Source organism: Rattus norvegicus, chromosome 4, assembly GCF_036323735.1.
Source record: "Rattus norvegicus strain BN/NHsdMcwi chromosome 4, GRCr8, whole genome shotgun sequence".
Lineage (NCBI taxonomy): Eukaryota > Metazoa > Chordata > Mammalia > Rodentia > Muridae > Rattus > Rattus norvegicus.
Window position 1 is genome coordinate 58,831,021 of NC_086022.1, and position 25,801 is coordinate 58,856,821.

A 25,801-nucleotide genomic window follows, 5' to 3' on the forward strand; every position below is an offset into this window, starting at 1 on the left:
GCTCAGGCAGCAAATTTTCAGAATATTTGTTAATTTTAATTTTTTTCTCAGATTATAACTGTTACAGATTCCGGTGGGGAAAAACTTGGCAGCAAATTTTCAGAATATTTGTTAATTTTAATTTTTTTCTCAGACTATAACTGTTACAGATTCTGGTGAGGAAAAACTTGGAAGATAAAGTATCATCATGTGACTCAGGATAAAATGTAACAAATACTGATAGAGCTGGTTTACTCTGTGGATGAGGCAGGAAGATTGACGTGAGTTTAAAGCTACATTATGTGGTGAATTTCAGGCTAGTCTGGGCTCTAGAATGAGACTCTGTCTTAAAAAATGTAAGGCTGTAAACAAACAAAACCACACCAAAACTCTGGTAGTAACCCAGTAGCTGTTTTATTTCCAAAATGTTATGGAAATAACTCATTTATAGCACATGGTTCATTCAGTAAATAAAAAAGCACCTATTTATGGTCAGGCATTGTTCCGGGTTTAGGTATGTAGCAATTTTTGGGACAATCTGAATTCTCACTCTCACAGAACCACAATCTAGTGGGAGAAAGTAGTCAATAAATGAGATGGATTTCGTGGTGTTGGGCAATAGGGAGACAGTGAAGTCAAGGAGGGGAGCTGGGGTGGGGGGCTGGTACTAAAACCGAGGCTACTGTGAGAAACGACTTTCAGGCAAGGCCCAGAAGTGTGTGGCCCAAGCATCCATCCACTCACTTATCCAGCACTTAGTGAACATGTCTCACACGGAGGTCCAGCAGTGAACAGAAGACCTTTACATTCGGTCACACATCCTCCTGTCCAGGGGGAAACTGCTGGGGGTGTTGTTTAGTATTGAATTTTTTCCCTCTTTTATTTTCTCCCTTTCTTCTTTCCTTCCTCTTCCAGATCCCTGCCCATCCCAGTTTTGGATATGTAGCTGGAGTTGGCCCAGGCTATCTCTATGCTATCTCAACCTCCTCAGTGTTAGGGTTAGGAAATGACTCACCTAGCTTCACACTCAGCTTCAATAGCCTGCCTCAGCCCCTCAGGTTACTACGGCTACCTGTGAACTTTGCTCTGCTCTACTTAATGATTTGAAAATTAAAAAGTTCAAGATAGGGAGAAAGAATAAGATCTAAGTATTTTATTCTTTCCTCTCTTTCTTTCTTTCTTTCTTTCTTTTTCTTTTCTTTTCTTTTTTTTTTTTGAGAAAGAGATGGGGGGGAAGGGTTATGTAATTTTGACTGTCCAGAATGACCTCAAACACACAGAGATCCACTTGCCTCTGTCTTGTGAGTGTTGGGATTAAATAACCACTAAGCCTGGCTAGTATTTTCCTTTGAAGATATAAAAAGTCTAAAGTGGTATCTACTTTCCTTCCAAACAAAAAGATTGGCTCACCTTTTATCTCAGTCCCCTAAGGTTTCTGCCCCCATTGTGAAATAGTGTGGTGGATACTTTTCTATTACCGTAGTGAAGTATTCTGACAAAATCCATTGTGAAATAAAGCACCGTAGTTACTTCCTATGAGGATTTGTTTCCATGGGGTTTCTAAATTCCATCAAGTTGATAATCAAGACTAACCAAGACAGAAGGTCCCAGTAGTCTAGGCTGGCCCCAGAAGCCTAGGCTGGCCCCAGAAGCCTAGGCTGACTTTGAACTCATAATACAGTTGAAGTTGACATTGAAACGGCTCAGGCCTCGAGTCTTGAGCACTACGACTGTAGATATTCAACACCACACTCAGTTTCCTGTTGCCATTTTCAATGTTTGCCAGGGTTTTCTTAGTTCATCTTATCTTTTTTTGTTTTGTTTTGTTTTTTTTTTTTTTTTTTGGAGCTGGGGACCGAACCCAGGGCCTTGCGCTTGATAGGCAAACACTCTACCACTGAGCTAAATCCCCAACCCCTTCATCTTAACTTTTTTTTTAAAGATTTATTTATTTATGTATTATATATAAGTACACTGTAGCTGTTTTCAGACACACCAGAAGAGGGCATCAGATCCCATTACAGATGGTTGTGAGCCACCATGTGGTTGCTGGGATTTGAACTCAGGACCTCTGGAAGAGCAGTCAGTGCCCTTAACCACTGAGCCATCTCTCAGCCCTCATCTTATCTTTACTTTCCCACACTAATCATTATTATTAAAAAATAGTTTCAAGTCACCATAATTTGAATGCACCCATGTGCTTTCTAAATATTTAACCACTTTGTCTTGGCAGCTTATTTCCTTTTGACCTCAGTTTTCTTTTCTTTTTTTTTTTTTTTCTTAAACACACCAGAGGTTTCCTTTGTAAAGGCCCATGGGTTCTGTTTTTGTTATCTGAAGATGTCTTCATATTACTCTTTTCTTTTCTTTTTTTTCTTTTTTTTTCCGGAGCTGGGGACCGAACCCAGGGCCTAGCGCTTGCTAGGCAAGCGCTCTACTACTGAGCTAAATCCCCAACCCCATATTACTCTTTTCAAAACAAATAATGTTCCTGTCAGGAGCAGATGCCCATAATCACAGGAGGCTGAGGTAGAGATAATGAGTTTAAGGCAAGCCTTGGCCAGCAAGACTGACTCAAAAGTTAATGATCTGACTTTATTCTGATATAATACATGCAACAAATTTGTTTCTGGTGTGTGTGTGTGTGTGTGTGTGCATGCATACACATGCGCACACGCATGCAGTTGGGGAAGATAAGCTAAACAAGGTCCTATAAATCTCCCACTGCCTTCACATTTGTTATGTATCAGAAAAACGACCGTGAAGTTTCCCCCTCCACATCCCAGTGTTGGAATTACAGGCATGTGCCATCACACCTGATGTAGGCAATGCTGGAGACTGAACCTATGACCTGAGCATGCTAGGCAAACACTCCACCTACAAAGCCCTAACCCCAGCCTGAGTTTCAGCTTTTAAATGAAGCATGTAATTCAGTGGGTTTGAGTGCATTCACAGATGTGTGCAACTATTACTACTAATTTCAGAACATTTGATCATCCACAAGAAAAAGAAACCATATGTGGGTGTGGTGGTCCACATCTTCAATCCCAATACTCAGGGGCAAGAGGCAGGTCGATCTGAGTTTCAGGCTAGCCTAATGCATATTTTATATAGCAAGACCTTGTATCAGAAACCAAATGGGGGGTGAAGAAACTTCTCATCTTTTAGTGCGGTGACCACTTATCTATGTTGTCTCTTTAACTTTTTTTCTTTTTGATTTACCTATTCCAACATGTCACCGAAACAGAATGGTGTTTGTCTATTTTATTATTTTGTATGAATGTCTCACTCTCCTGTATACGTTTGCTCACCTGTGAACATCATCAATGCTAGTTGTGAGCTGCCCCGTAGGTGCTCTTAACTGTTGCACACCTCTCCAGCTTAGGTTTCTTTTACTTAGCATAACATCTTTAAAGTCTCATCCACATTAGGACACATAGAAGTCGTTTTTGTTTCATTCGATTTACCTTTTCAAGACAGGAAAGTGTCTATGTGTAGCAAAGTCACTCTGTAGACCAAGCTGGCCTTGATCTCGACGATCTGTCTGCTTCCCCAGCCCTGGATTAAAGCCATTTTGTTTTAAGACAGTGTTGCTTGTAGCCCAGGCTGGCTCCTAACTTGCCAGGTACTCGAAGATGGCCTTGAAGTATATTGGTCCTCCTTCACCCACCTCTCAAATGCTGGGATTATGGGTGTGGTGTTGGACCAGATAAGTGCCCCTGTGCTTAGTTTTTCTTAAACACACTGAAAGGTAAAAGTTTTAAAGTTGCCCCCCTAGACACAAAGTTTAGAGCAGAAGAAAGAAAGGGCTATAGAATGGGTAATTACAATGACTGGCTCAACAGCTTTCTCCCAGAAACTAGCTGACCATAAATCTTAAAGAACAATCTTGAGAAGCAGGAAGCAGTTTCTCCTAGGAACTAGCAGACCATGGAGTTAAACAATCTGAGAAGCAGGAGACAGCTTCTCCTAGGAAACAATCTTGAAAAACAGAGTTTTTCCTTGTGATTTTTCACTGTTATTGTACACACTTTCCAATGATGCCATCCCTGACCCCTCAGGTTGTGGTTTCTCCCTTTAAATACCTCTTCTCCCAGCCTCTCGGGGTTGAAGTCCACTGCCCCTGCGTGGGATAGAGTCTCGACCCCAGTGCACTGGTTACTATCGATAAACCTCATGTGATTACAGCAAAGAAGGTCTTGTGTGAGTTCTTGGGGGGTCCCGTCATCCCGAGATTTGAGTGAGGGTCTCCCCGCTCCGGGGGTCTTTCAATACCTTGGAGACTGCGTTAAATATAAGACATACTTTTTCTTTTCCCGGTTTATGGCGCTCCCTGTACGGATGCTGTATATAACCAGCCTCTACTGATGGGCTTTCTCAGTCCTTTGTGTACAGTGTGGAGTCCATACTCCACAGTGGGAGTTTACCTGAGGGATCATTCCCAGAAGTGGAAGTCTGGGTAAAGGGACACAGACACTATGTATAATCCTGAACCGAACTGATGTGAGTTCCACCGCGTCTGCCTGCCAGCACGTCTCTCTTCTTCCAGGGATCCCCGCCCTCTCCGTTGACAGATGAGATGTCCTGAAAAGTAGGGGAAAGGTCACGGCGGAAGTTTGCTTCCTCCCTTCAACTCTTTAGAGACAGAGGGCTTCTCCCACACACAGAATTGGCTCTTGTCCGGGTACACTGACTCGCCAGTCCTGGAAGTCATGAGAACGCCCCCCCCCGGCCCCCCAATCCCCGCTCTTTGAGTCTTCGACTGCAGATGGAACAGTAACTATCGTGTTCACAGTTAGACCTGTCTGTAGTTCTTTGGGGCTTCTCGGGCACCCCGGGAATCTTTTCTGAAAATTCCCTTTTGGGTCAGCACCTCTACTTTGCCTTGGTTGGGGCCGGCAGGTGACTGGAAGGTCAGTTTGCAGGTATGAAGCCCAGATCGTAATCTCCTCCCTTTCTAGTTCAAGCTAAAGACAGCTTATTTTTAAAGAAGACAAAAAGCATCTAAAAGCCAATGCTCTCACTGGGGACCGAAGCCAGGGGAGGCAAGGTGATTTGTCCAAACGCCATTAAAAAAACAGAGACCAAAGAAGCCAAGAGGAATGAATACTTTTACTTTCACTCGGGAGGGCTTGAGGCCAGTCGCAGCTACGCGATAAGAGCCTGACTCAAAAAAAAAGAAAAGAATTCCAGGCGGGCCTTCACCCACTGTCTGCCTCAAGAGTGGTGCATCCAGCCATGGTGGGGAGGGGGAAGGGCGCCTTTTGGCTCCTGATTTTCTAGGAGGCGCCCGGTGGAGTTGAACCTCACGATGGTCACTCCAGACTGCAGTGAATCACTGCAAGTCGCGTGTTTCCCGTGACTCCCGGGGCACTCGGCTGCGACGCAGCTGACGTAGAGACAGGATGAACCGCGGACGTGCCCCCGGGGCGAGTGCATGCAAGCTGGGTGCGCGTGCGCGGTCTCCGAGGGCGGAGCCTCGCCCAGAAAGGGCGGGGCTTCAGGAGGTCCGTTTCTCTTTGCTACTTATTTCTATCCGGAGCGGTGCCTGCGTGGAGCTTCCACGTTGCGACTCAGCCGACCGTCATCCTTACGCCTGCACGATCTAGTGTGACTCTGAGCAGCCGTCTCCCGACTCTTCTTCCTAAGGTAAACTGGCCCAGGACTGCCCAGGCCGGAGGCCGAGTCCGGGATCCCTCGCCCCATCGGTCAGGCTACCTGCGTTCGCGTCAGGGCTGTGCACCCAGAGCCTCCTCCGGCTCTCTGCGTCGCCCAAATCTATGAACTCCATGGGCCACATGTGCTCGCCCTCCCAAACTTCCCCAAAGTACCCTTCCCTTCCTGTTACCACATTAGAGTGATGTGTAGTAACTGCCCCCACGGAAGGCTGGGTTCTTGTCTGTAGGGCGACCATGTGGCCCTGAGTACCTTCCAGAATGCCTGAGCTACTTGAAAGCGTTCAAATATGTTTGGACAAATTAACTAGATTTGACTTTTTACTATTTTGTGTTTGCTACTCTTTGTTTTGCGGTACTCCGGATTGAACCTAGAATCCTATATGTGCTAAGTACGGCTTAAACCACTGGACTGCACTACCCACCAGCCCTTATGTTTACTTTTGAGACAAGGTTTCATTAAATCCTCCAAATTAGCTTTGCATTCTCCATGGCTCGGGCTAACCTGAAACATGCATTCCTTCTGCCTCAGCCTCCTTCATAGCTGGCTTTTGTCACCCTTATCGTTTATATTGATATTATATTCAAGAAGTTTATAAATCCCCTGGTGGCGGCGGCGGCGGCGGCGGCGGCGACGACGACGGAGGTAGACCCCTTTAAACAACCTTTAGGAGACAGAGGCAGGTGGATCATTGAGTTCGAGTCCAGCCTGGTCTACAGAACTAGTTACAGGACAGCCAGGGCTACACATAAAAACCATGTCTCCGGGTTAAAAAAAAAAAGTTTGTAATCAACTTGAGTGTACGATATAGGAGAAACTTATACAGGTTGTTTGCTCTAGGACATATTCCTGCTTCTTACTCTAGTGGCGCTATAGCATGCAAGGCTAGGCAAGCACTCTATACCTCTGAGTTATATTTTCAACTCACTTTTTACTTTATTTTTTTTTAAAGATTTATTTATTTCATGTATGTGGGTACATTGTCACTGTCTTCAGACATCAGAAGAGGGCATCGGATCCCATGACAGATGGTTGTGAGCCACCATGTGGTTGCTGGGAATTGAACTCAGGACCTCTGGAAGAGCAGTCAGTGCTCTTAACCACCAAGCCATCTCCAGCCCCCACTTTTTACTTTTTAAGTCAGGGTCTTACTAAGTTGCCTAGGCTGGGTTTTTTAACCCACTGTGTAGCTCAAGTATGTATCACCAGCCACACCTAGCATTTTCTTGTATTTCATATGTACATATACATGTGTGTGTATGTTGTGTGTGTGTGTGTGTGTGTGTGTATACAGATATATGTGATAAATATATATATTTTTCCCCATGGAGGTGCTTTGCCTCCATGTTTTGAATACATGTTAGCTGTGCATCATGGGTGTGTGTGTAGAGGCCAAAAGAGGATGTCAGATTCCCTAGGATTGGAGTTACAGATGGTTGTGAACTACCATGTGGCGGCTGGTCCTCTGCCAGTGCTAACCACGGAGCCATCTCTCCCGATGGCTAAAACCACCCGATTTTCTTTGTTTCCATCTGCCTCTGATGTAAAGATAAGTCCTGGCACTGTAACATAGGGTTTCTACATTGTACTCGGTAAGAATGGTCTGAAAGAGAAGTGAAAGTAGTTGGATGTGTGGGATGTACCAGTAACCGAGTGCTTAAGAGGGCCCCGTGAATTTGAGGCTAGCCTGGGCTACAGAGCAGGAAGAGGTGAAGACATACAGTTCTACAAACAGTGCTCTTGAAATTATCCCAACAGCTTGTGTGCTTTGTTCTCCAGCCACGATGTTTGCTGTGCACACATGCTTGGAGGCGATGCCGTGAGCAGACCCGCAGTTGTCCCTTTCTCCCAGTCTTGCTCCTGGGAAAACAAGGGTTGCAACTAACTCATAGACTCTTCTTCCTCTCTCTTCACAGGATCTAGAAGCAGAAAGCAGCAGCTCCACTTCCCTGCAAAGGAGCTGGGCGGCGGCACCATGAAGTACATGCTAAACCTCTACGTGCTGGGGGTCATGTTGACCCTGCTTTCCATCTTTGTTAGACTGATGGAGTCACTGGGAGGATTGTTGGAGAACCCATTGCCCGGGAGCTCCTGGATTACGAGAGGTCACCTAGCCAACACACAGCCTCCCAGGGGCCTTCCAGACCATCCATCCAGAGGAGTGCAATAAAACCTCCCCCCAGGCATCAGCCATGCTTTGACACACTGACTTCAGCATGTCCGACCACATGTTTCATTTCCCAAGAGGCAACATCAAGTGTCTCCAAAGAACTGTTACTAGGCCTGGCAGGGCAGTTTTCTTTTGGATGTTCCCTTACACGGGAAAAGAGCCTGTTTACTGGAGAGGTGTGAGTGGCTTGTCTGTGGCTCTGAGATGGTGGTGTACCGTTTTCAGCTGTTGGGAGAACGTTTTTTTGGTTTTGTTTGTTTGTTTAAGTCCTCCGTCCTAAAGGACTCTTTTGGACCTAAGCATCTTCTGTTGTTTACGATTGAGCCTCTCTTCCAGGAGAGTTTTGTTTGGACAGCATCTAAGGGGTTGTGGGTTGGCCACGAAGACAGGGTGGACCATCCGGTGTTTAGGTCTAAGTTCTGCGTTTAAGTTCTTTCTCCAGTGTAATGCACATGTGTTTGTACATAATGTCTAAAGGGCTATGGGATGATCAGGCCTGCTAGGGTATAGGCATTCCAGCCACTGTGTGGCTTACATGAGTTTTTCTAATGCAATAAATGTGAATATATGTGTATGTATACATTTCCACCGTGTGTCCTGTTGACATGCCTGCTCTTGAAATTAGTAAGGAAACGTTTAAATCCTAGATCTTTAAGTAAACCATCTCTATTAATTTATTTTTGAGGCAAGATCTCACAGTGTAGCCCTAGTTGCCCTGTAAGTCACCATATAGACCAGGCTGGCCTCAGAGACACACCTGGTGCCTCTTTTGCCTCTCTAGTGCTGGGATTAAAAGTGCGCACCACTATATCTGGCTATTTTTACTTTTGAGATCGTCTCATGTAGCTAAGGCTGGCCTTGTCCCACCCGATCCACCCGCCTCTGCCTTCTAAGTGTTAAGACTATAGGCTTCTATCTGAACTTAATATTTTCAAACTTAGGAGCAAGAACATGCTCAAAGCTTTGCTTAGAAACTAAATATGGGGGCTGGGGATTTAGCTCAGTGGTAGAGCGCTTACCTAGGAAGCGCAAGGCCCTGGGTTCGGTCCCCAGCTCCGAAAAAAAGAACCAAAAAAAAAAAAAAAAAGAAACTAAATATGGTAGTATATGCCTACGATTCTCAGCACTTAGGAAGCTGAGGCAGGAGGATTGCCAAAAATTCCAAGGACAGCCAAGGCTATAATTGCAAGACTGAATTCAAACAAAAAGTTTTGTTTAATTGTAAACTTAACTTGGGACAGAGCCTTTCAGGTCTGCCCTGTGTCGGCCAGTTAGTTATCTGAGCCTAGGCAAGACAACCTTGGCCTTCCACAGTTGCCTCTGTGGATTCAGCCCACTGTACATTGAGCTTTTGACTGTTAGTGCTCAAGATTGAACCTGGGGCATAGCATGTATCAGGAAAACATTATATCAATGAAACTAAGTCAGCCCTGAAAATATTTTTTTTTTTGTAAATTATGTCCACAATGAACTATTCTTGTGTCTACAATAAGACACCTTTTCTTGTCATTTCTCCCTAAACAAAATGGAACAACTGTAGTAGTTATATTGCATTAGGTACTGTAATCTAGAGGTAAGTATATGTTAAGATAATAGCTGGGTCCTTTGCAGACAGTGTGCCATTTTATATGAGACTTGTCTCCCAGGCAGAGTTGTGGCATTAACCCCTCCCCACATGCAGAACCACTTGGTCTTGTGACTGATCTGTCTCCATAAAGGAAATCTGCTCTCCCCCAGTGCTGCCTCCAGTGTGAATGAGCATTCCTGCAGGTCTAGCCTGTTTTGTTCTCTTCAGTGACTTACCCAGCCAAGTGGCTGTTTAATTCTGCTGTCAGTTTAAGTCAGCTACTAAATGGCTGCATACTGCAGGTGATTTGCTTGTGCGCACTCCATAAGTAATCCAGACTGGCCTTGAAATTTAGGATCCTTCCACCCTGGCCTCAAGGATCTGGGGTTATAGCCACATTCCAGGTGCTTGTTTCTGCCCTGCAGATCTGAGCAGCTTCGACTCTAATCAGCAGTGAAAGGAGGGTGGTTTAGTTTTGAAGCAGTCTCACTACGTAGTCCTAGAACTCATAATGTAGCTGACAAGTGACCCAGACTGACCTCAGAGTCCCATCTGCCTCAGGTGTGTGTCATTAAGACAAAGAGGCTTCCTCCCCTCGACCCACCTCTCTGGTCCCTGCCCTGCATAAGAAAGTATTCACTTTGCCTTAGACTTCGCTCTCATCTCTGTGTTTATGAATTTGATGTACTTTTGCCAAACAAAAAGAATGGTACACAGCATCATCCTCGGTTCAACTGCCTCTGCTTCCTTGGTACTCAATGCAACTGACTGATAACCTGGCTTAGGGATTCGTTTTGACTATTGCCGTGTGGTAGCCAGCATAGTGCCAACCTCCACATTCTAGGCACATGGTATTATTAGCCCCTTTGGGGCCACAAAATGATTTATTTATTGGGTCTTGCTATGTGGCCTAGGCTGGCCTCAAATTTGTGATTCAACTGTTGGGGTTAAAGATACGTTGTCACACCTTGCTTCTGGGGACTGGCAAAGTAGTCTTGACTTTGCTGAGGTTACAGAAAGTTGATTTCATTGATGTAGTACTGATGGTAATGTATTTGGAGGGCTAGGCTTAGTCTTAGCCTAAGGCACTGGTCAACAAGTCAGATGACCTCAGTTTGATCTCCAAAACCTACGTGGCAGAAGGGGAGAACATTCTCACAGTTTGTCCTGTGAAGTCTACACATGCACTGTGGCATGCTGTCATTCTCCCACCCCCCCAACCCCCGCACACACACGTAGATGAAAAGAATTGACATAACTGGAGGGCTAGCAAGATGGCTCAGTGGATAAAAGCTCTTGCTGCCAAGTCTGATGGCCTGAGTTTGGCCAGCAGTGTTCCCTCAGTATTCCTTCACGTCTTTGAGACAGTCTCACTGTACCCACAGGCTTGAAGGTGAGAACCATCTCCTGCAAGTTGTTCCCTGACCTTCCTAAATGTGCTCCCTCCCCCCAAATAATCAAATAAATGTATTAGTAAAAAATATAACTGGAAATCAAACATGGTGACACACACCTGCCTTCCATGTAAGCCGATACTGGTTGGCTTTGCTTACGTGCACATAACCCTCTCTAATGTAGAGAGAGGGTCTTGCTATATAGTCTGTACTCCTTTGAACTCTTGGCAGTCCTGCCGTAGTCTCCCAATTGGTGGGGTTACAGGTATGTACCACCATGCCTAGCTAATTTCAGTATTTCTATCTGTCAAGGATATACTAGGTTATAATGTAGCAAGATCACTAAAAATGTCAATGGCTTAGGACCATTCCCTGGGTCCCTAAAAAGAAGCAGGTGCCTAAACAATGCATTTCTACCTACTCCTATTGGTTGGTACCCCACAATCATCAGGCTGCTGTGCACCCCCCATTTCTCTTCATCTCCCCGACTATTTTTTTTTTCTTTTTTTTGGAGCTGGGGACCGAACCCAGGGCCTTGCGCTTGCTAGGCAACATCTCCCCGACTATTAACCTGGCCTCCCATTACCATGTGTGGGAACATGGCTTATACTGTTTCTTTAGAGCTTGACCACACTGGTAGAGAAACCTGTGCCTCACCCAGAGCTTGTTAAGTTTGAACCTGATATTGTAGGTAAATGTTACTTAACATTTTGTTCCCTTTGAGGGAAGATATAGCAAGGAGAGGTGTGAGTTAAATAGCTACCTACCAGGAAGGCCACTAGGGGTCGTCGACAGTGTTCCCTAAGTACTCCTTCAAGTCTTTGTTTGAGACAGTCTCACTGTATACCCAGAATGGCCTCACGCTCACGGCAACCTTGCCTCAATCTCTTGCACTGGGATTACAGGTGAATGGCTAGAAGGTCATTCACTGCTCACCCCTTTGTGGTTGGATGAGGCTCTCTCTCAATCAATTCTGAGTCAAAGTAGCACGCCTATTCTAGATTGGAACATGTAAGGCCTTCTTCCCAACTCACAGCCCCCTCCCCCAGCCCTCTGCTTTGGTAACTGAAATTGATCTGAGTGGGGCTTCTTCATTGGTGTAAACCTTGGAGTGAAGACGCCACAGGGAAGAACTGTCAACTGATGCCTGGAGAAAGGGAAATCAGCCTTTATTGTGGGAAGCTTTAGAGACTGGGGATAGGGGCAGGGGCAGGGTTGCTCCTGCAATGTAGCTGGATGAGCACATTATACACAGCACCTACAGAATTCCAGACCTTCACTGACCTCCCTCCAATAACACATTAAGACATTAGATGGGAAAGCCGGTTTAAAAAAAAAACATAATAAATCTGTGACCAAGACATTTATATAGCACAGAGACATGGCATTATTTGGAGTTGGATGTTAATGAGAAGTTTCTAATTACCCCTCTGGAGTCTCAGACGTGTGGTAAGTGGTGTTTCTGTGTGTATGTTCTTGTAGGGGCTTGTACATGCTATATGCGACTGCCAGAGGACCATTGCACAATGTAGCAAGCACCAGCTATGTAACTCATGTAGGCCTTCATGTGCGATTCCCTCACCTCTGCCTCTGGAGTTACAAGCATGCACTGGAACCGTCTAAAACGCAGAAATCTGGGGGCTTTCTAAGTTAGGACCGAACATCTCAGTGATGGGAACACGTGAGCAACGATGTGAGAGCTCTGCACAGCCTATTTAAAACCTCCAGCTACCAAGTTAACTGTTAACTGGTCGCCTGAACTCTACTGCCATCTAGTGGATGCTGAAGAAGAAAGGAATGCTGCTCTGTGTTCAACAGAAAAGGAGGGGAGGGATTTGGGAGAAAAGGAAGATAGAAAAAACTACCTTCAAACCAACAGGATCAGGTTTTTTTCTATAAAGTTTCAGTATTTGAAATAACATGAGACTAGCCGTGACTACGCAGTTGAAATAAGCTCAGGGGCCTGGGAAGTGGCTCAGTGGGTAAAGGCACTTTACGGGGCAATTAGATCAACCTACATTCTGATCCCAGAACTCATATAAAAAGCCCATAGCAGCAGCCAGTGCTTCCGTGATCACAAGGCCCAGGAGACCTGAAGGAAACTTGCTGCTGGCCCACCTAACCTGGGTACACAGTGCAAAGAGGCCTGGTCTCAAGATGAAAAGGTAATGCCCTGTCCTCTGACCTCCACACATAGATAGCACTTGCATGGCCACAACCCATGCAGGAACATACAGATGGCTCAGTGGTTAAGAGCACTGACTGTTCTTCCAGAAGTCCTGAGTTCAAATCCCAGCACCCACTCGTTGGCTCACAACCATCTATATCTGGTATGTTTAAAGTGAGTGGCAGTGTACTCACATACATAAAGAAATCTTTAAAAAAAGAACACACATGCAGATATACTCACTTATCACACACACACACAGGAAGGCCGAAAAAGAAAAGAAAATGATGTCTGAAGTCTGGCGCCAGACTAGGGCACCTGCTTTAAAGCCTAATGGACTTGTGTTCAACGCCCAGGACCTACCAGGAGGAAGGAGAGAACCCTCAAATTGTCTTCTGTCACCCACAAACTCCAATAGCAATCAAGCTTTTTTAATCCCGGCACTCGATAGAGGCCAGAGGACCTCTGAGTTCTGGTGTACAGAGTGAATTCCAGGACAGCCAGGGCTACACAGTAAGACCCTATCTCAAACCAACAAAAATAGAAGTAAATCAATAAGAGTCTGGCTCTGTGGTAGAATTCCTAACACGTCCAGTCAAAATATTTAGTTTCCTTAATTGATGTGCCATTTTTCAAATGTGTTTATTGACCGGGTGTGGTGGTGCATGCTTTGAAAGGCAGAGTAGGTGGCCCTCTGAGTTTGAGGCCAGCCTGGTCTAAATACTCCATTCCAGGACAGCCAGGACTATATACTAAGATCCCCGCTCCCCGTCTCAATAATATGATAAAGAGAAAACTGTTTATTTATAAATACTTTGGCATTTCTCTCCAAAAAGTTTTTCTAGTTGGAAAGAAAGTGTGTGTGTGTGTGTGTGTGTGTGTGTGTGTGTGTGTGTGTGTGTGATGGGGAAAAGGGGAGGCTGCATGAAGCAGTGAGCACCAGTAGTCAGAGGACTTGAGAGACAGTTCTTTTCTTTGGTCACTCACATCTCACGAGTCTTAATTCCTAGCAATCTTGGCAGCAAGAGCTTTTCCCAGCTGAGCCATCCTGCCACCCCTCAAGGCCTGACTTTAGGTAAACAATTCGAACTTACAAAGAGCTTTTGTGTGAGGCTTCCAGTTATGAAGGGGGATCAAAGCCTATGATTCTTCCACAGACCTTCACTGGGGGCCTGGCCAGTTCGCTGTCTCGGAAAGGTCTCTCGATGCCTGGGGTAAGGGCCAGTGTTTAGAATCTGGAAGTTTACTGCTGGTTCGTGGCCATCTCCTGTGCATCTCCTTCCTGGCCTCCTCTCCCTTTCCTGCTGGTAGCATTTTTTGATGTCACTCCTGCCATTGTGAGCTGACAGGCCCTCCCAGCCCTGGAGGACATGCCACACCATAAGCAAGCAGGGAGCCGGAGCTGGGAGGTGGGGGGGAAGCAGTGGTTCCAACAACACCTTGGAGTTGGGCTGGGTCTGTGTGGAGCCCCAGAGATGTGCCCCAGCCCATTCTTCTTAAGAATCAATGAGTAAAATTAGGGGCCTCCCTCCTGCAATCAGGGACCCAGGCCCTGGAGTGGAACTTGGAGTCGAAAATGGCCTTCTCTGTCAACTGATCCATTCTCCAGAATTCAACTTGTTCTCTGACTCGGTGGTGTTTGAGAGCACCTTTATCCAGGTACCTCCTGCATCTCAGGGATCAATCTCCCCTCCCACGACCTGCTCCCAAAGTCATTTCCCTTTGCGCTTGTTGTGAGGGAATTCCCTGCATGCCACATGCAAAGAGTTAGGTGGGGTTTGGAACAAGAGAGAAGCTTTTGTTTCTTTTCTTTCTTTCCTTCCTTCCTCTTTTTTTTTTTTTTTTGTCTCACTGTGTAGCCTTGGTTGGCCTAGAGTGATGTAGACCATGCTGGCCTCAAACTTTCAGAGATCCTCTAGCTTCTGCCTTCTGAGTGCTGGGATTAAAGGTGTGTGCCACTACACCCAACTTAAGTACCCTTTTTTTTTAAATTTTTTTAAAGATTTATTTATTATTTATAAGTACACTGTAGCTGTCTTCAGGCACACCAGAAGAGGGCATCAGATCTCATTACAGGTGGTTGTGAGCCACCATGTGGTTGCTGGGATTTGAACTCAGGACCTCTGGAAGAGCAATCAGTGCTCTTAACCACTGAGCCATCTCTCCAACCCCCAAGTACCCTTTTTTTAAAAAAAAGATTTTGTTTATTTTATTTTATATACAAGTGAGTACCCTGTCACTCTCTTCAGACACCAGAAGAGGGCATCAGATTGTGTTGCAAATGGTTGTAAGCCACCACGTCATTGCTGGGATTTGAACTCAGGACCTCTGGAAGAGCAATTGAAAAATCCCATGCAGAGAGACCCTTACTCAAGTCTTGGGAAATCGCGGACCCCAGACACAGAGAGACCATTTTGGATGTAATAAGCAAAGGCGAGGTTTATTACGGAGACCTATTACAGAGATCTCCGGGCCGACACGTATCCTGCGCAGGAGACAGAGGTGTCGGCCCCGAAACTCAAAAGTCAGAGGGTTATATAGAGAAGGCTAGGGGGTTTTGGCGTGATTACATATAATTGGCTCATTCAAACATAGCAGTGAGAACAAAGCAGAAAGAGTACGTGTTAGAAGTCAGGGGCTTATCAGGGTCTGGAGGATGGCCCTGAGTGAGCTGGGGGGAGATGTCTTCCTGCCAGACGTCCCATGAATCAGTCCCATTAACTCAGGCTGGTTCCTGCATTCCTTTTCTTTATGGCTTGCCAGTCCTGCCTGGACAGTGTTTTCTGTGCTCCTTTATCTTTATGGCCTGTTAGTCCTGGCTGCAGGGCTTAGCCCTGGGTCTGTGGCCTTTTGGGGTTTATTCTTTTAATTTTTATATTTATAAACCTAGAATTCGTATAATTTTCTTTTCACAATCAGTGCTTTTTTTTTTTTAAAGATTTATTTATTTATTATATATAAGTACACTGTAGCTGTCTTCAGATATACCAGAAGAGGGCATCAGAACTCTTTACAGATGGTTGTGAGCCACCATGTGGTTGCTGGGATTTGAACTCATGACCTCTGGAAGAGCAGTCGGGTGCTCTTAACCGCTGAGCCATCTCTCCAGCCCCTTTGAAAGTACCTTTTAAAATGTTTTGTTGTTGTTGTTGTTGTTGTTGTTGTTGTTTTTAAGATTTATTTAAGTTTTATTTTGGTATTTGTGCAAGTGAGGGCAGAACCCAGGGAGGTGAAAAGAGGGCATCAGTTCCCCCAGAACTGAAGTTATAGGCTCTTGTAAACTTCCTGACGTTGGTGCTGGAAACTGATCTCCAGGACCTCTGTGAGATAAACACTCTTAATGGCAGAGCTGTTTCTTCAGCCCGGAAAGCAGCCTCATGCTGCTCAGTTTAACGGTGTCAATGGTAACTGTCTAAGCAAACTCTATCTGAGCCATTTGGAACAGCAATGTATCATTACAGACACCCAGGGCATCCCCTCTGGACTTTGGCAGTTGAAAAAAAAAATGTGTTGGGGACTTAGCTCAGTGGTAGAGCGCTTGCCTAGCAAGCACAAGACCCTGGGTTCGGTCCTCAGCTCCAGAAAAAAAAAAAAAAGAAAGAAAGAAAAAAAAAATGTGTGCCAGACAACAGGGGTCCTCGGCACTCTTGGTAGGAAATCACTGAGGTTCAGGTTAGAATTCGAGCAGGCGGAGAAACTTGACCGTACCCAGGTTAAGGTGGAGAGACTGAAGCTGAGGTCAGAGACTCGACTAAATGAAGGGGGGGGGAGGGGTGGCAGGGAGTTGAAGGTTGGTGGGAACCTTTCCAGGTAGGCGTAGGAATTCAGTCTGAGGTTCTCAAAGCAACAAGCTCCTTCTCACTACGGTGCGGGTTTGGGAAAACCGCGTTCAGTGTTCCCAGGCCTCCACTCTCCTGTGCTGACTAACTAGACACCTGTGTTCCTGGAATAAGAACCAGCAAGCCTGGGGTGAGGGAGCAGTAACGTGGGATCCAGGCCGTTTCCATTTCTAGTCACCCCCCCGTTATGTGTGGTACTTTTGGCCTCTTTGTTCTACATGATCAGACTTTGAAGCTGTTGGGAGTCTCGGGACGTGAGAGATCTGCCTCTCCCTGATATGACTCGCTCCTCAGTTGGTTCCACTTCTTCCCCTCTCCTTGTTTCCTATGTCACTGTCACCGCCAGGGCGGGCCAGTTCCCTCTCTTGGTGACTGTGGCCCTCTGCTTTGTAAGGACTACAGATCCTGTTTCACAGTACAGGATCTGAGAAATGTCACTTTTTTCTCTCGCCCAAATCAGAATTCATTTTTTTTTTCCCTCCAAGCGTTACTTGGCCGGGCTGGTAGGAATTAATTTCAGTCTTCCTTGGGTTTCCCGTGTCCCCAGTTGCCCCATGGGATGCACAGTTGTCAGGGCTGCACGGAGTTTGAACTCTGGGAGAAGGCCGCAGGGCTTGGGAACGCTAATGGTAGTTGTGGTTCCTCAGTCCCGGCTTTGGTGTTTCTCTGCCCTGAGCTGAGACAGTGCCTCGGTACGGAGTGTCCATTGTCCTTGTCCTGCCATGGCCCCAGGTAATTTGGGGAGCAGAAGTACTCGTGACATTTGAGTCCCTGCAACAAACTGCTCTCTTATCTGAGGGAAGCTCTCCAGCCTCCTCCCATGTGAGCTTCCTTGGTCTTTTCCATTCCTTTAGCTCCTTCCGGAAGCTTGTTCTCTTCCTCCTGTCGACCTTTCTTCCTATCAGCTCCCTTCCAAGACTTTAGAAAGCTGTGCTGTGCTGGGGGTAGGGGTGGGTGCTGGAGAGATGGCTCAGAGGTTAAGAGCGCTGTCTGCTCTTCCAGAGGTCCTGAGCTCAACCACATGGTGGCTCACAACCGTTTGTAATGACATCTAGTGCCCTCTTCTGGCCTGTAGGCATACTTGCAGGCAGAATGCGGTATAGGCCGGTTTCTCTGACCCTCGGGGGAGAGGGTAAAATTTCCAATGCAACTCAGCCTTTTTGTTCCTTTGTTGTTTTAATACAGGGTCTCACGTAGCCCAGGCTGCCCTCCACAGGAAACCAAGAATGACCTTGAATTCCTGATTCTCCAGCCTCCACTCCCAAGTGACTAACTAGTGTATCTTTTCAAAGTTAAATGTGTGTTTCTCTGCACAAAGCAGTACTATACAGGGTTGTTGTTCGTAAAACTTTATGTCTGGGTGTCTAGGGAAAGCAACAAAAGAGACCAGTAGCAAGTAATGGTCTCGCTCACCGTCCCCGTCTGGTCTCTGCATCCTTCCATGCCTTTTCTGATATCTCTTTCTGACCCATGTATCTGGGGCTGATTTTCAGGTCACTAAGCAAGGAAACTGGATGGATGCCTACGAAAGATCTGCCACTATAATCCTTGGAGTAACCTCTTCAGTGCCCTCCTTGCCACTCCCCAATATCCTCCTGATGGCCAATGTTACCTGGCCTCAAGGTCCATTTTCCACCTGTAGCACACTTGGTGCCCCTGTCATCACCCTCAGCAGGTAAAGAAAGACAGGAGGGAGGGGATGTGGGGTGATTGGCAAGTGTATGCTTACCAACCAGGTTTAAAAGAAAGGCCGGAGGGAGGGGCCGGAGCTGGGGGATGATTGGCAGGCTGACAGGCTTCAAACTGGAAGGAAGGGTAGTGCTCCAAGGCAGTGCTCCTGGTAAGCTCTTTAGAGTTCATCCATCTGTTTGCCTAATGCACATTGATTGACTCAGCGTCTTTTGCAACACTGTTTCTGTCTCCAGTTCAGTGTTTGAAAATCTTGGCTTCCTTTTACTTTAATTCTTTTTTTTTTAAGATTTATTTATTTATTTTGTATATGAGTACACTGTAGCTGTCTTCTGACACACCAGAAGAGGGCATTGGATTCCATTACAGATGGTTGTGAGCCACCATGTGGTTGCTGGGATTTGAACTCAGGACCTCTGGAAGAGCAGTCGGTGCTCTTAACCACTGAGCCATCTCTCCAGCCCCCTTACTTTAATTCTTAAGTAAAATGTTTCGGTTTTGTTTGTTCGCTTGTTTGTTTACTGACAGGATCTGCTTATGTAGCCTTGTCTTGCCTGGAACTCACTTTATAAGAATTCATGAAGAGTCTGGCCTCGGCTTGCTGATATTTTGTAGATGTGGGACAGGAGCTAAGGAAATTTTTGCTTTTTTTCCTCCTCTCCCCCTTTCTAACTTTTGGGAGTTGTTTCTCTTCTACCTCGTGGGTTCTGGGATTGAACTCATGTCACTAGAGTTGACAGTAAGCACCTTCACCTTTGGGGCCAGCTTGCAGCCTATAAATGGAGATATTAAAGTCAAATAGGGCTACAATATGTTGAGATTGAAAGAAAAAAAAAAGGATATTGCCAAACCCAGCACGGTAAGCCTGACTCAAAGAAAGGGTGGGGGTGTGTTGGGAGAGATGCGTCGGTGCGTAAGAACCCTTTGCTTCTCTTCCTGAAGTCCTGAGTCAGTCTCCAGCAGCCATGTCAGGCAGCTCACAGCCACCTGTGACTCTGACACACACTTCTAGCTTCCAAAAAACCTACGTGTGTGTGGCATTCACACACACACACACACACAAACAAACACACACACAGTCTTAGAATAGAATAAAAGGGTTGTTGATGTAGCTCAGGGGGTAGACTGTATGCCTAGCACACACACAGTCCTAGCTAGGTTCAGCAGCACATAAACTGCGCATGGTGGGACAAACCTGTAACCCCAGCACTTAGGAGGAGCCGACAGAGTATCAAGTAAAAGAAAAGAAAAGCGTAAAGCCTCAGCATATAGGAGACACCCACCATTCCTACAAGGAATCTAAGATGCAGGAGAAGGCTTAGAAATGAGCCAAAAGAACTCTGTTCGAATACTCACTCAGGAAGACTGGGCAAACCTAGAGCATTTTGCCCTTTCTGAGACAGGGCTCCTGTAGCCTTGCCTTTAACTCCTAGATGAGGCTTTAAATGCTCACCCCTCCTGTCTTAGTCTCCCAAGTGCTAAGATCATCACTGTGCCCAGCTCACCATGCATGTGCTGTGTGTGTGTGTGTGTGTGTGTGTGTGTGTGTGTGTGTGTGTGTGTGGGTGCAAGGCCAGAGGATGTGTTGGATGTCCCTGCTCTACCATAATTCACCTTATTCTGTTGAGGTGGCCTCTCACTGAAGCTGAAGCACACTGATTTGGCTAGGTTGGCTGGCCAGAGAGCTCCCAGGATCTACCTACCAGTTTTGGCATCCAGCCCTGAGGTTACAGGCATATATGACAATGCCTGGCTCTTTAAAAGCAAAACAGAACAGAACAAAACAAACAAACCAGTATGAGTGCTTGGGATTCAAACTCAGACCTCCATGCTCGCACAATACGACACATGCTTTGGTCTATTGAATCATCTCCCCCAATCTCTCACAGAGCTTTTCCAAGGGTTTACTACAAAATCTGAGATGAGTAATTAACATTACTTAATCTTTCCCCATCCAAGAGTTTTATGAGCATTAAGTGAGACAGTATGCACCAATTATAGCAACGGTAATTGATGAGGGCAGATTGTTTTTATTTAAAAATTTTTTGAGACAAAGTCACATAGCCAAGCTGAACTTGAACTCCTGCTCTTAGCTCCCAAGTGTTGGGATTTAGGCATACACCTAGAGGCCGGCGGGTCTTTACTAAGGAATGAAGATCCTGCAAATAAACAAGAAGGGAGTCAGATCCAGCAGGCGTTCGCAGTCCTAGGGTAGGAGTCTCCTCCAGGTAGCAGCAGAAGACACCAACACACCAATTCCCTGCTTATGCCCAGGATTCTTCCCCTGAAGTATGTGGAGCTACAAATCTATGACCGGACCCAGCGCATCCTTCGGGTTAGGACAGTGACTGAGAAGATCTACTACCTGAGGCTCCATGAGAAACATCCACAGGCTGTGTTTCGGTTCTGGATCCGCTTGGTGAAAATCTTACAGAAAGGTCTGTCTATCACCACCAAAGACCCAAGGATCCATTTCACTCACTGCCTGGTGCCCAAGATGCCCAACTCCTCCACTGAAACAACAGTAAGTGGGGGCATCCACCAGGGTCTGCAGAGAAATAAACAGAAACATATATATCCATGTACATACTTACACACTCATGTGCACACACTCCCACATGCACATGTTCCCATATGCAAATGGACACTTGGCCTTTCCTATATGCCGGTTACTCAACACCTTGGATCAGAAATATTCAGGAAAAAAAAAAAACCACTGTTCCTTTCTCACTGTCCACTGAACAATACAGTGGGACAGCTATTTACATAGCACTGTGTTGCGTGAGACATGTGTAAAAGCTACCATTGCAAATAAGGAACTGGAGTATAGTGAACTTTTATATTGGAGGGGAGGGGGTCTTAGGGATTTACTGCTGTGAACAGACACCATGACCAAGGCAACTCTTATAAGGACAACATTTAATTGGGGCTGGCTTACAGGTTCAGAGGTTCAGTCCATTATCATCAGGGTGGGAGCATAGCAGCGACCAGGCAGGCCTGTGCAGAGGGAGCTGAGAGTTCTACACCTTCATCTGAAGGCTGCTAGGAGAAGACTGGCTTCCAGGCAGCTAGGGTGAGGGTCTTAAAGCACACACAGTGACGCACCTACTTCAACATGGCCACACCATCTAGTAGTGCACTTTTATATTTATTTCTTGTTGTTTACTGTGTGCAAGTGCTGTTGTTGAGACAGCGTTCCCTCTCTAGCTCAGGTTGGGCTGGAACTCACTATGTAGCCCAGGTTGCCCTCAGCTATCTTCCTGCCTTAGCCTCCCTAGTGTTGGGATTGCAAGCACACACCACTACCCTGAGCTCCTGGGTGGGCACGAGGTTTCCCTGGACCTCCCCAGGGAAGCACAGGTACAAAGCTTGCCAGAGACGGCTCTACGTTTGGGATTCGAAAACTGAACTCTTTCTCTGCCTTTGTTAAGGTGTGTGTTTCGGTGTTTTGATAGCCAGTGGTTTTGGAGATGAGCAGTTCTAGGGTCCACACTTTACTCTCTGGATTGCATGGCCTCCACAGTACATCAGAGCCCTGCCAGAGAGAGGGGGTCAGGGCCCTCTGACTTGCTTTTCCCTGTACAGCCTGAAAGCAGCCGGCCGGCATCCTCCCAGAGTAGTGAGACCATAATGCTGCTGGCGGCTGAGCGGGCCGGCAGCAGTGTCCTAGATCTCTCAAACAGACACCGGTTCTCAGAAGACAGGTGAGTCATGTGTCCTCAGCCCTGGGCTTGCCCTAGCCTAAATTCATAGGGCCTGCGACTCTATCAATCTAGCCCTTCTCATTGTAGATAGCGGGCCACATAACTTTGTCCCCTGAACTTGGTTGCAAACTTGTGCTCAGAAAAGGTTCTGTGGCATTCGGCCATCGGAACGTTCATTCCACAGAGAAACTCCACGGCTTTTACATGGCTGATACGCAAGGAGAGGAACAGGAAATGAGTAAATGAATTCCGAGAAATGCAAACTAATAACTAAGTTAGCTACTGACTCACTAACCCCTGCTCACAAAGGTCTCTCTGGCAGCCTCAGCTTTGCCTTCCCTATCTCTTGGGTCAAGTGGACAGTGACCAAAGACTCCTCCTAAATCCATGTTTCAATTGATCCCCAGACAAGCAGCCAAAGACCAGCCATCCATGTGCAGAGCAACTATAAGTCATAGGCTGTTGTCAACCCATAGTTTGTTTTTTTTTTTTCTTTTTAAATTTCTTTGTGACTTTTTTCCAGTGGGAGAAGGGCTTTGTTGTTGTCCCACTATAAAAGCTGCCTCTCTGGACAGTCCCTATAGAAAAGCTGGTCCTTTCAGATTGCAAAAACAGCTTCACTTTTGAAGTTAAAATGTCTAACGCTTGATTATACTTTCTTGATATGATCAACCTTGACCTTCCCTCCTCCCCTCCCCAACCCTCCTCTCCACTTCTCCTATCTCCTCCCCTCTCCTACCTTCCCTCCTCTCCTCTCCATTCTCCTCTCCTTCCTTTCTCCTTTCCTCCCTTACCCCCTCTCCTCCCCCATGAACTTCTTGTCACCCTGGCTGACTTCCTGCCTCCTTTTCTCAAGTGCTCGCACGGTTTCATCCATGCTTGTCAGTCACTACTCTGCCCACTCAGCTACACCCCGAGCGAGTCCTGCCCCCTTTGTTTTGTCTGCTTGTTTGTCTGTTTTGTTTTTGTTTGACTCAGGGTTTCACCCTGTAGCTCTGAATATACTTGAACTTGCCATGATCCTCCTGCCTCAGCCTCCAAAAAAGTTAAGAGCACTTCCAGAGGATTCAGGCTGAGTTCACACCCACACAACATCACATGACTGTAACTCTAGTTTCAGGGGATTCAACAGGCTTTTCTGCCCCCCTAGGCACCAGGCACACACACACACACACACACACACACACACACACACACACACACACACACACGAGAAAACAAAACACCCTGTCTTAGTTAGGGTTCCATGGCTGGGAAGAGACACCATGACCACAGCATCTCTTATAAAAGACAACGTTTAACTGGGGCTGGCTTACGGGTTCAGAAGTTCAGTCCATTATCATCAAGGCAGGAGCACCACAGCTTCTAGGCAGCCGTGGCCCAGGAGGAACTGAGAGCTCTGTCTACATCTTTATCTAAAGAAGTCAGGAGCAGACTGTTTTCCAGGCTGCTAGGAGGAGGGTTTCAAAGCCCATCCCTACTGTGACAAACTTCCTCCAACAAGGCCACACCTTCTAATAGTGTCACTCTCTGAGTCAACCATGTTTAGACCACCATACACCCATACACATAAAATAATAAAAATAAATATTTATGTTTTCCTAGTGGGAGACATGGCTATCCCTGTTTCTTACCATTTCCTAATGATTTAAGTTGATTTTTTCCTCTTAAAAGCTTTCTTGGGTTATTTTGTTGTTGTTTGGGTGATTTTGTTTTATTGTTGTTATTGTTGTTTTTTGAGACAAGAGATGACTTTGAACTACTGTCCTATCTCCACTTTCAGACCTAGACATTTTACATTTTAACTTCAAAAGTGAAGCTGTTTTTGCAATCTGCCCCCCCCCCCCCGGAGCTGGGGACCGAACCCAGGGCCTTGCGCTGAGCTAAATCCCCAACCCCTTGTTTTTGCAATCTGAAAGTATGGGATTACAAGAGCGCACTAACAGACCACCATATTGGCTCCTGTTTGTTTTAGATTTTCTGATTGGTTGGTTGGTTGGGTTCATTTTGTTTTTGTTTTTGAGATAGTATCTCACGGTTTAGCTCTTGGCTGGCTTGGAACTCACTATGTAGACCAAGTTAGCTTTGAACTCACAGACATCTGTCTGCCTCTGCTTCCTCTGCCCCTTTAGTGTTGGGATGAAGGGCATGCACCATCAGGTCCTGCATTGTTTGGTTTTTCTAAGACAACGTTCCACTGTGTAACTCCCGCTAACCTGGACTCAGGTCCTCTGGCAGACAAATATCTGCTCTTAACCTCTTAACCACTCCAGCCTTTAAAAACAGTTTATTTAAGGAGAACGTTTTGTGTGAATGGGCACTTTGCCTGTGGGGACCAGAAAAGGACATCAGAGCTTCTATAACCAGAGTCATAGACAGGTTAAGATGCCATGTAGTTACTGGGAACCCAACCAGGGCCTTCTGGAAAAGTAGCAAGTGCTATTATCTGCTGAGACATTATTCTAGCCCTTAAGGTGATTTTTAACAATTATTTCCTTCTTTTCTGTTGCTTTCTGTGACCTGGGAATGTCGGGACTCCCTCAGATACACTGATACAAAAACAGACAACTCCAGCAACTGCAAGACAGCCTCCCCGGTGGCATCTTTAATTGGTATGCCCATGAGAGCCACCTTGATCCACAGTCTCTGGGAACAAGAGGACTCATGTGAGACCCTCCTACAGGCTCCTGTAGCCAGCTCCCTAGGAGACAACTTTTTGGGACCCTAACACCTGGCCAGAATGGGGTGTCAGCCCTGTCTTCTATGTGTTTGCTCTGCCTCCTACAATGCTGCTTCCCACAGTGGGCCAAGTAACCATGGGAGAGATGAAATGGTACCTATGCCAAGATGCTCTTCTACATCCACCAATAAACCTCCAGTGGGGTCCTCGTTGGTTGTGTTTTGGGGAGGTTCTGAGCAGTTGGGGAAGGAATGGCTAGAAATCACAGTTCATGCCTCAGAAAAATAAATGGGAAGGAAGCTATGACACCAAAACAGGAGCCACATGTTGTTATGGAGCCACGTTGTTAAGGAGCAACATTGTTGTTAAGGAGCCACATTGTTATACACTGTTATATTAAGTCTCCATACCTTACAAGAATAAGTTTCTGTTTCCTAGACCTAATGATCCTGCAAACAATGTTTTTCACCCTGTGCTGAACTTGTGACCCATGATGTATACCCACTTCTTTGCTTTGCTAAGCTCCTGAACACCTGTGCGGCTCCCCTTTCACACGACCCATTCTTGTACTTATCAACCTCACAGGCAGCCTTGAGCCCTGAGTTCCCTCTCTTAGTTTCATTGCTGTGAAAAGACACCATGACAGAGGCAACTCTTATAAAGGAAAACATTTAATAGGGGCTGACTTAACCGTTTCAGAGAGGTTCGGCCCATTATCATCACGCTGGGAAGCATGGCAACATCCAAGCACACATAGTACTGAAAAAGAAATTGAGAGTTCTACATCTTGATCCACAGGCAGCAGAAGAAGAGTGTGAGCCACACTGGGCATGGCTTGAGTGTAGAAGACCTCAAAACCTATCCCCACTTCCTCCAACAAGGCCACACTTTCTCCAACAAGACCATATCTCCTAATAGTGTCACTCCATACGGACC

General features: G+C 46.1%; 2 protein-coding genes and 2 long non-coding RNA genes across 4 annotated transcripts; 2 read left to right on the forward strand and 2 right to left on the reverse strand.

Annotated features, from left to right (window-relative positions):
* Positions 1-371: 371 nt before the first annotated feature.
* On the reverse strand, positions 372-14,256 carry LOC134486744 (uncharacterized). The gene is made up of 2 exons (XR_010066118.1): positions 14,048-14,256; positions 372-4,563 (listed from the first exon to the last, which is right to left on the reverse strand). It is a non-coding gene; the product is annotated as an uncharacterized LOC134486744 (long non-coding RNA).
* On the forward strand, positions 5,443-8,403 carry Hilpda (hypoxia inducible lipid droplet-associated). Its single transcript, NM_001399165.1, has 2 exons — positions 5,443-5,628; positions 7,572-8,403. Exon 2 carries the CDS (start codon positions 7,631-7,633, stop codon positions 7,823-7,825), a length of 195 nt encoding a protein of 64 aa, NP_001386094.1. The 5' UTR covers positions 5,443-5,628; positions 7,572-7,630; the 3' UTR covers positions 7,826-8,403.
* A 117-nt stretch (positions 14,257-14,373) lies between the features above and the next one.
* Positions 14,374-25,179, forward strand: Garin1a (golgi associated RAB2 interactor 1A). Its single transcript, NM_001024323.1, has 5 exons — positions 14,374-14,612; positions 18,286-18,467; positions 20,756-21,005; positions 22,067-22,185; positions 24,730-25,179. Exons 1-5 carry the CDS (start codon positions 14,460-14,462, stop codon positions 24,911-24,913), a joined length of 888 nt encoding a protein of 295 aa, NP_001019494.1. The 5' UTR covers positions 14,374-14,459; the 3' UTR covers positions 24,914-25,179.
* LOC103692085 (uncharacterized) lies at positions 20,477-23,646 on the reverse strand. Its single transcript, XR_592063.3, has 3 exons — positions 23,502-23,646; positions 20,847-21,029; positions 20,477-20,640 (listed from the first exon to the last, which is right to left on the reverse strand). It is a non-coding gene; the product is annotated as an uncharacterized LOC103692085 (long non-coding RNA).
* Positions 25,180-25,801: the final 622 nt, after the last annotated feature.

Coding starts and splice junctions, on each gene's coding strand:
- Garin1a (NM_001024323.1), top strand. CDS start 14,460: ATGAGTAAAATTAGGGGCCTCCCTCCTGCAATCAGGGACCCAGGCCCT. Junction 21,006..22,066: donor ACTCCTCCACTGAAACAACA/GTAAGTGGGGGC, acceptor TTCCCTGTACAG/CCTGAAAGCAGCCGGCCGGC. Junction 22,186..24,729: donor CACCGGTTCTCAGAAGACAG/GTGAGTCATGTG, acceptor GGACTCCCTCAG/ATACACTGATACAAAAACAG.
- Hilpda (NM_001399165.1), top strand. CDS start 7,631: ATGAAGTACATGCTAAACCTCTACGTGCTGGGGGTCATGTTGACCCTG.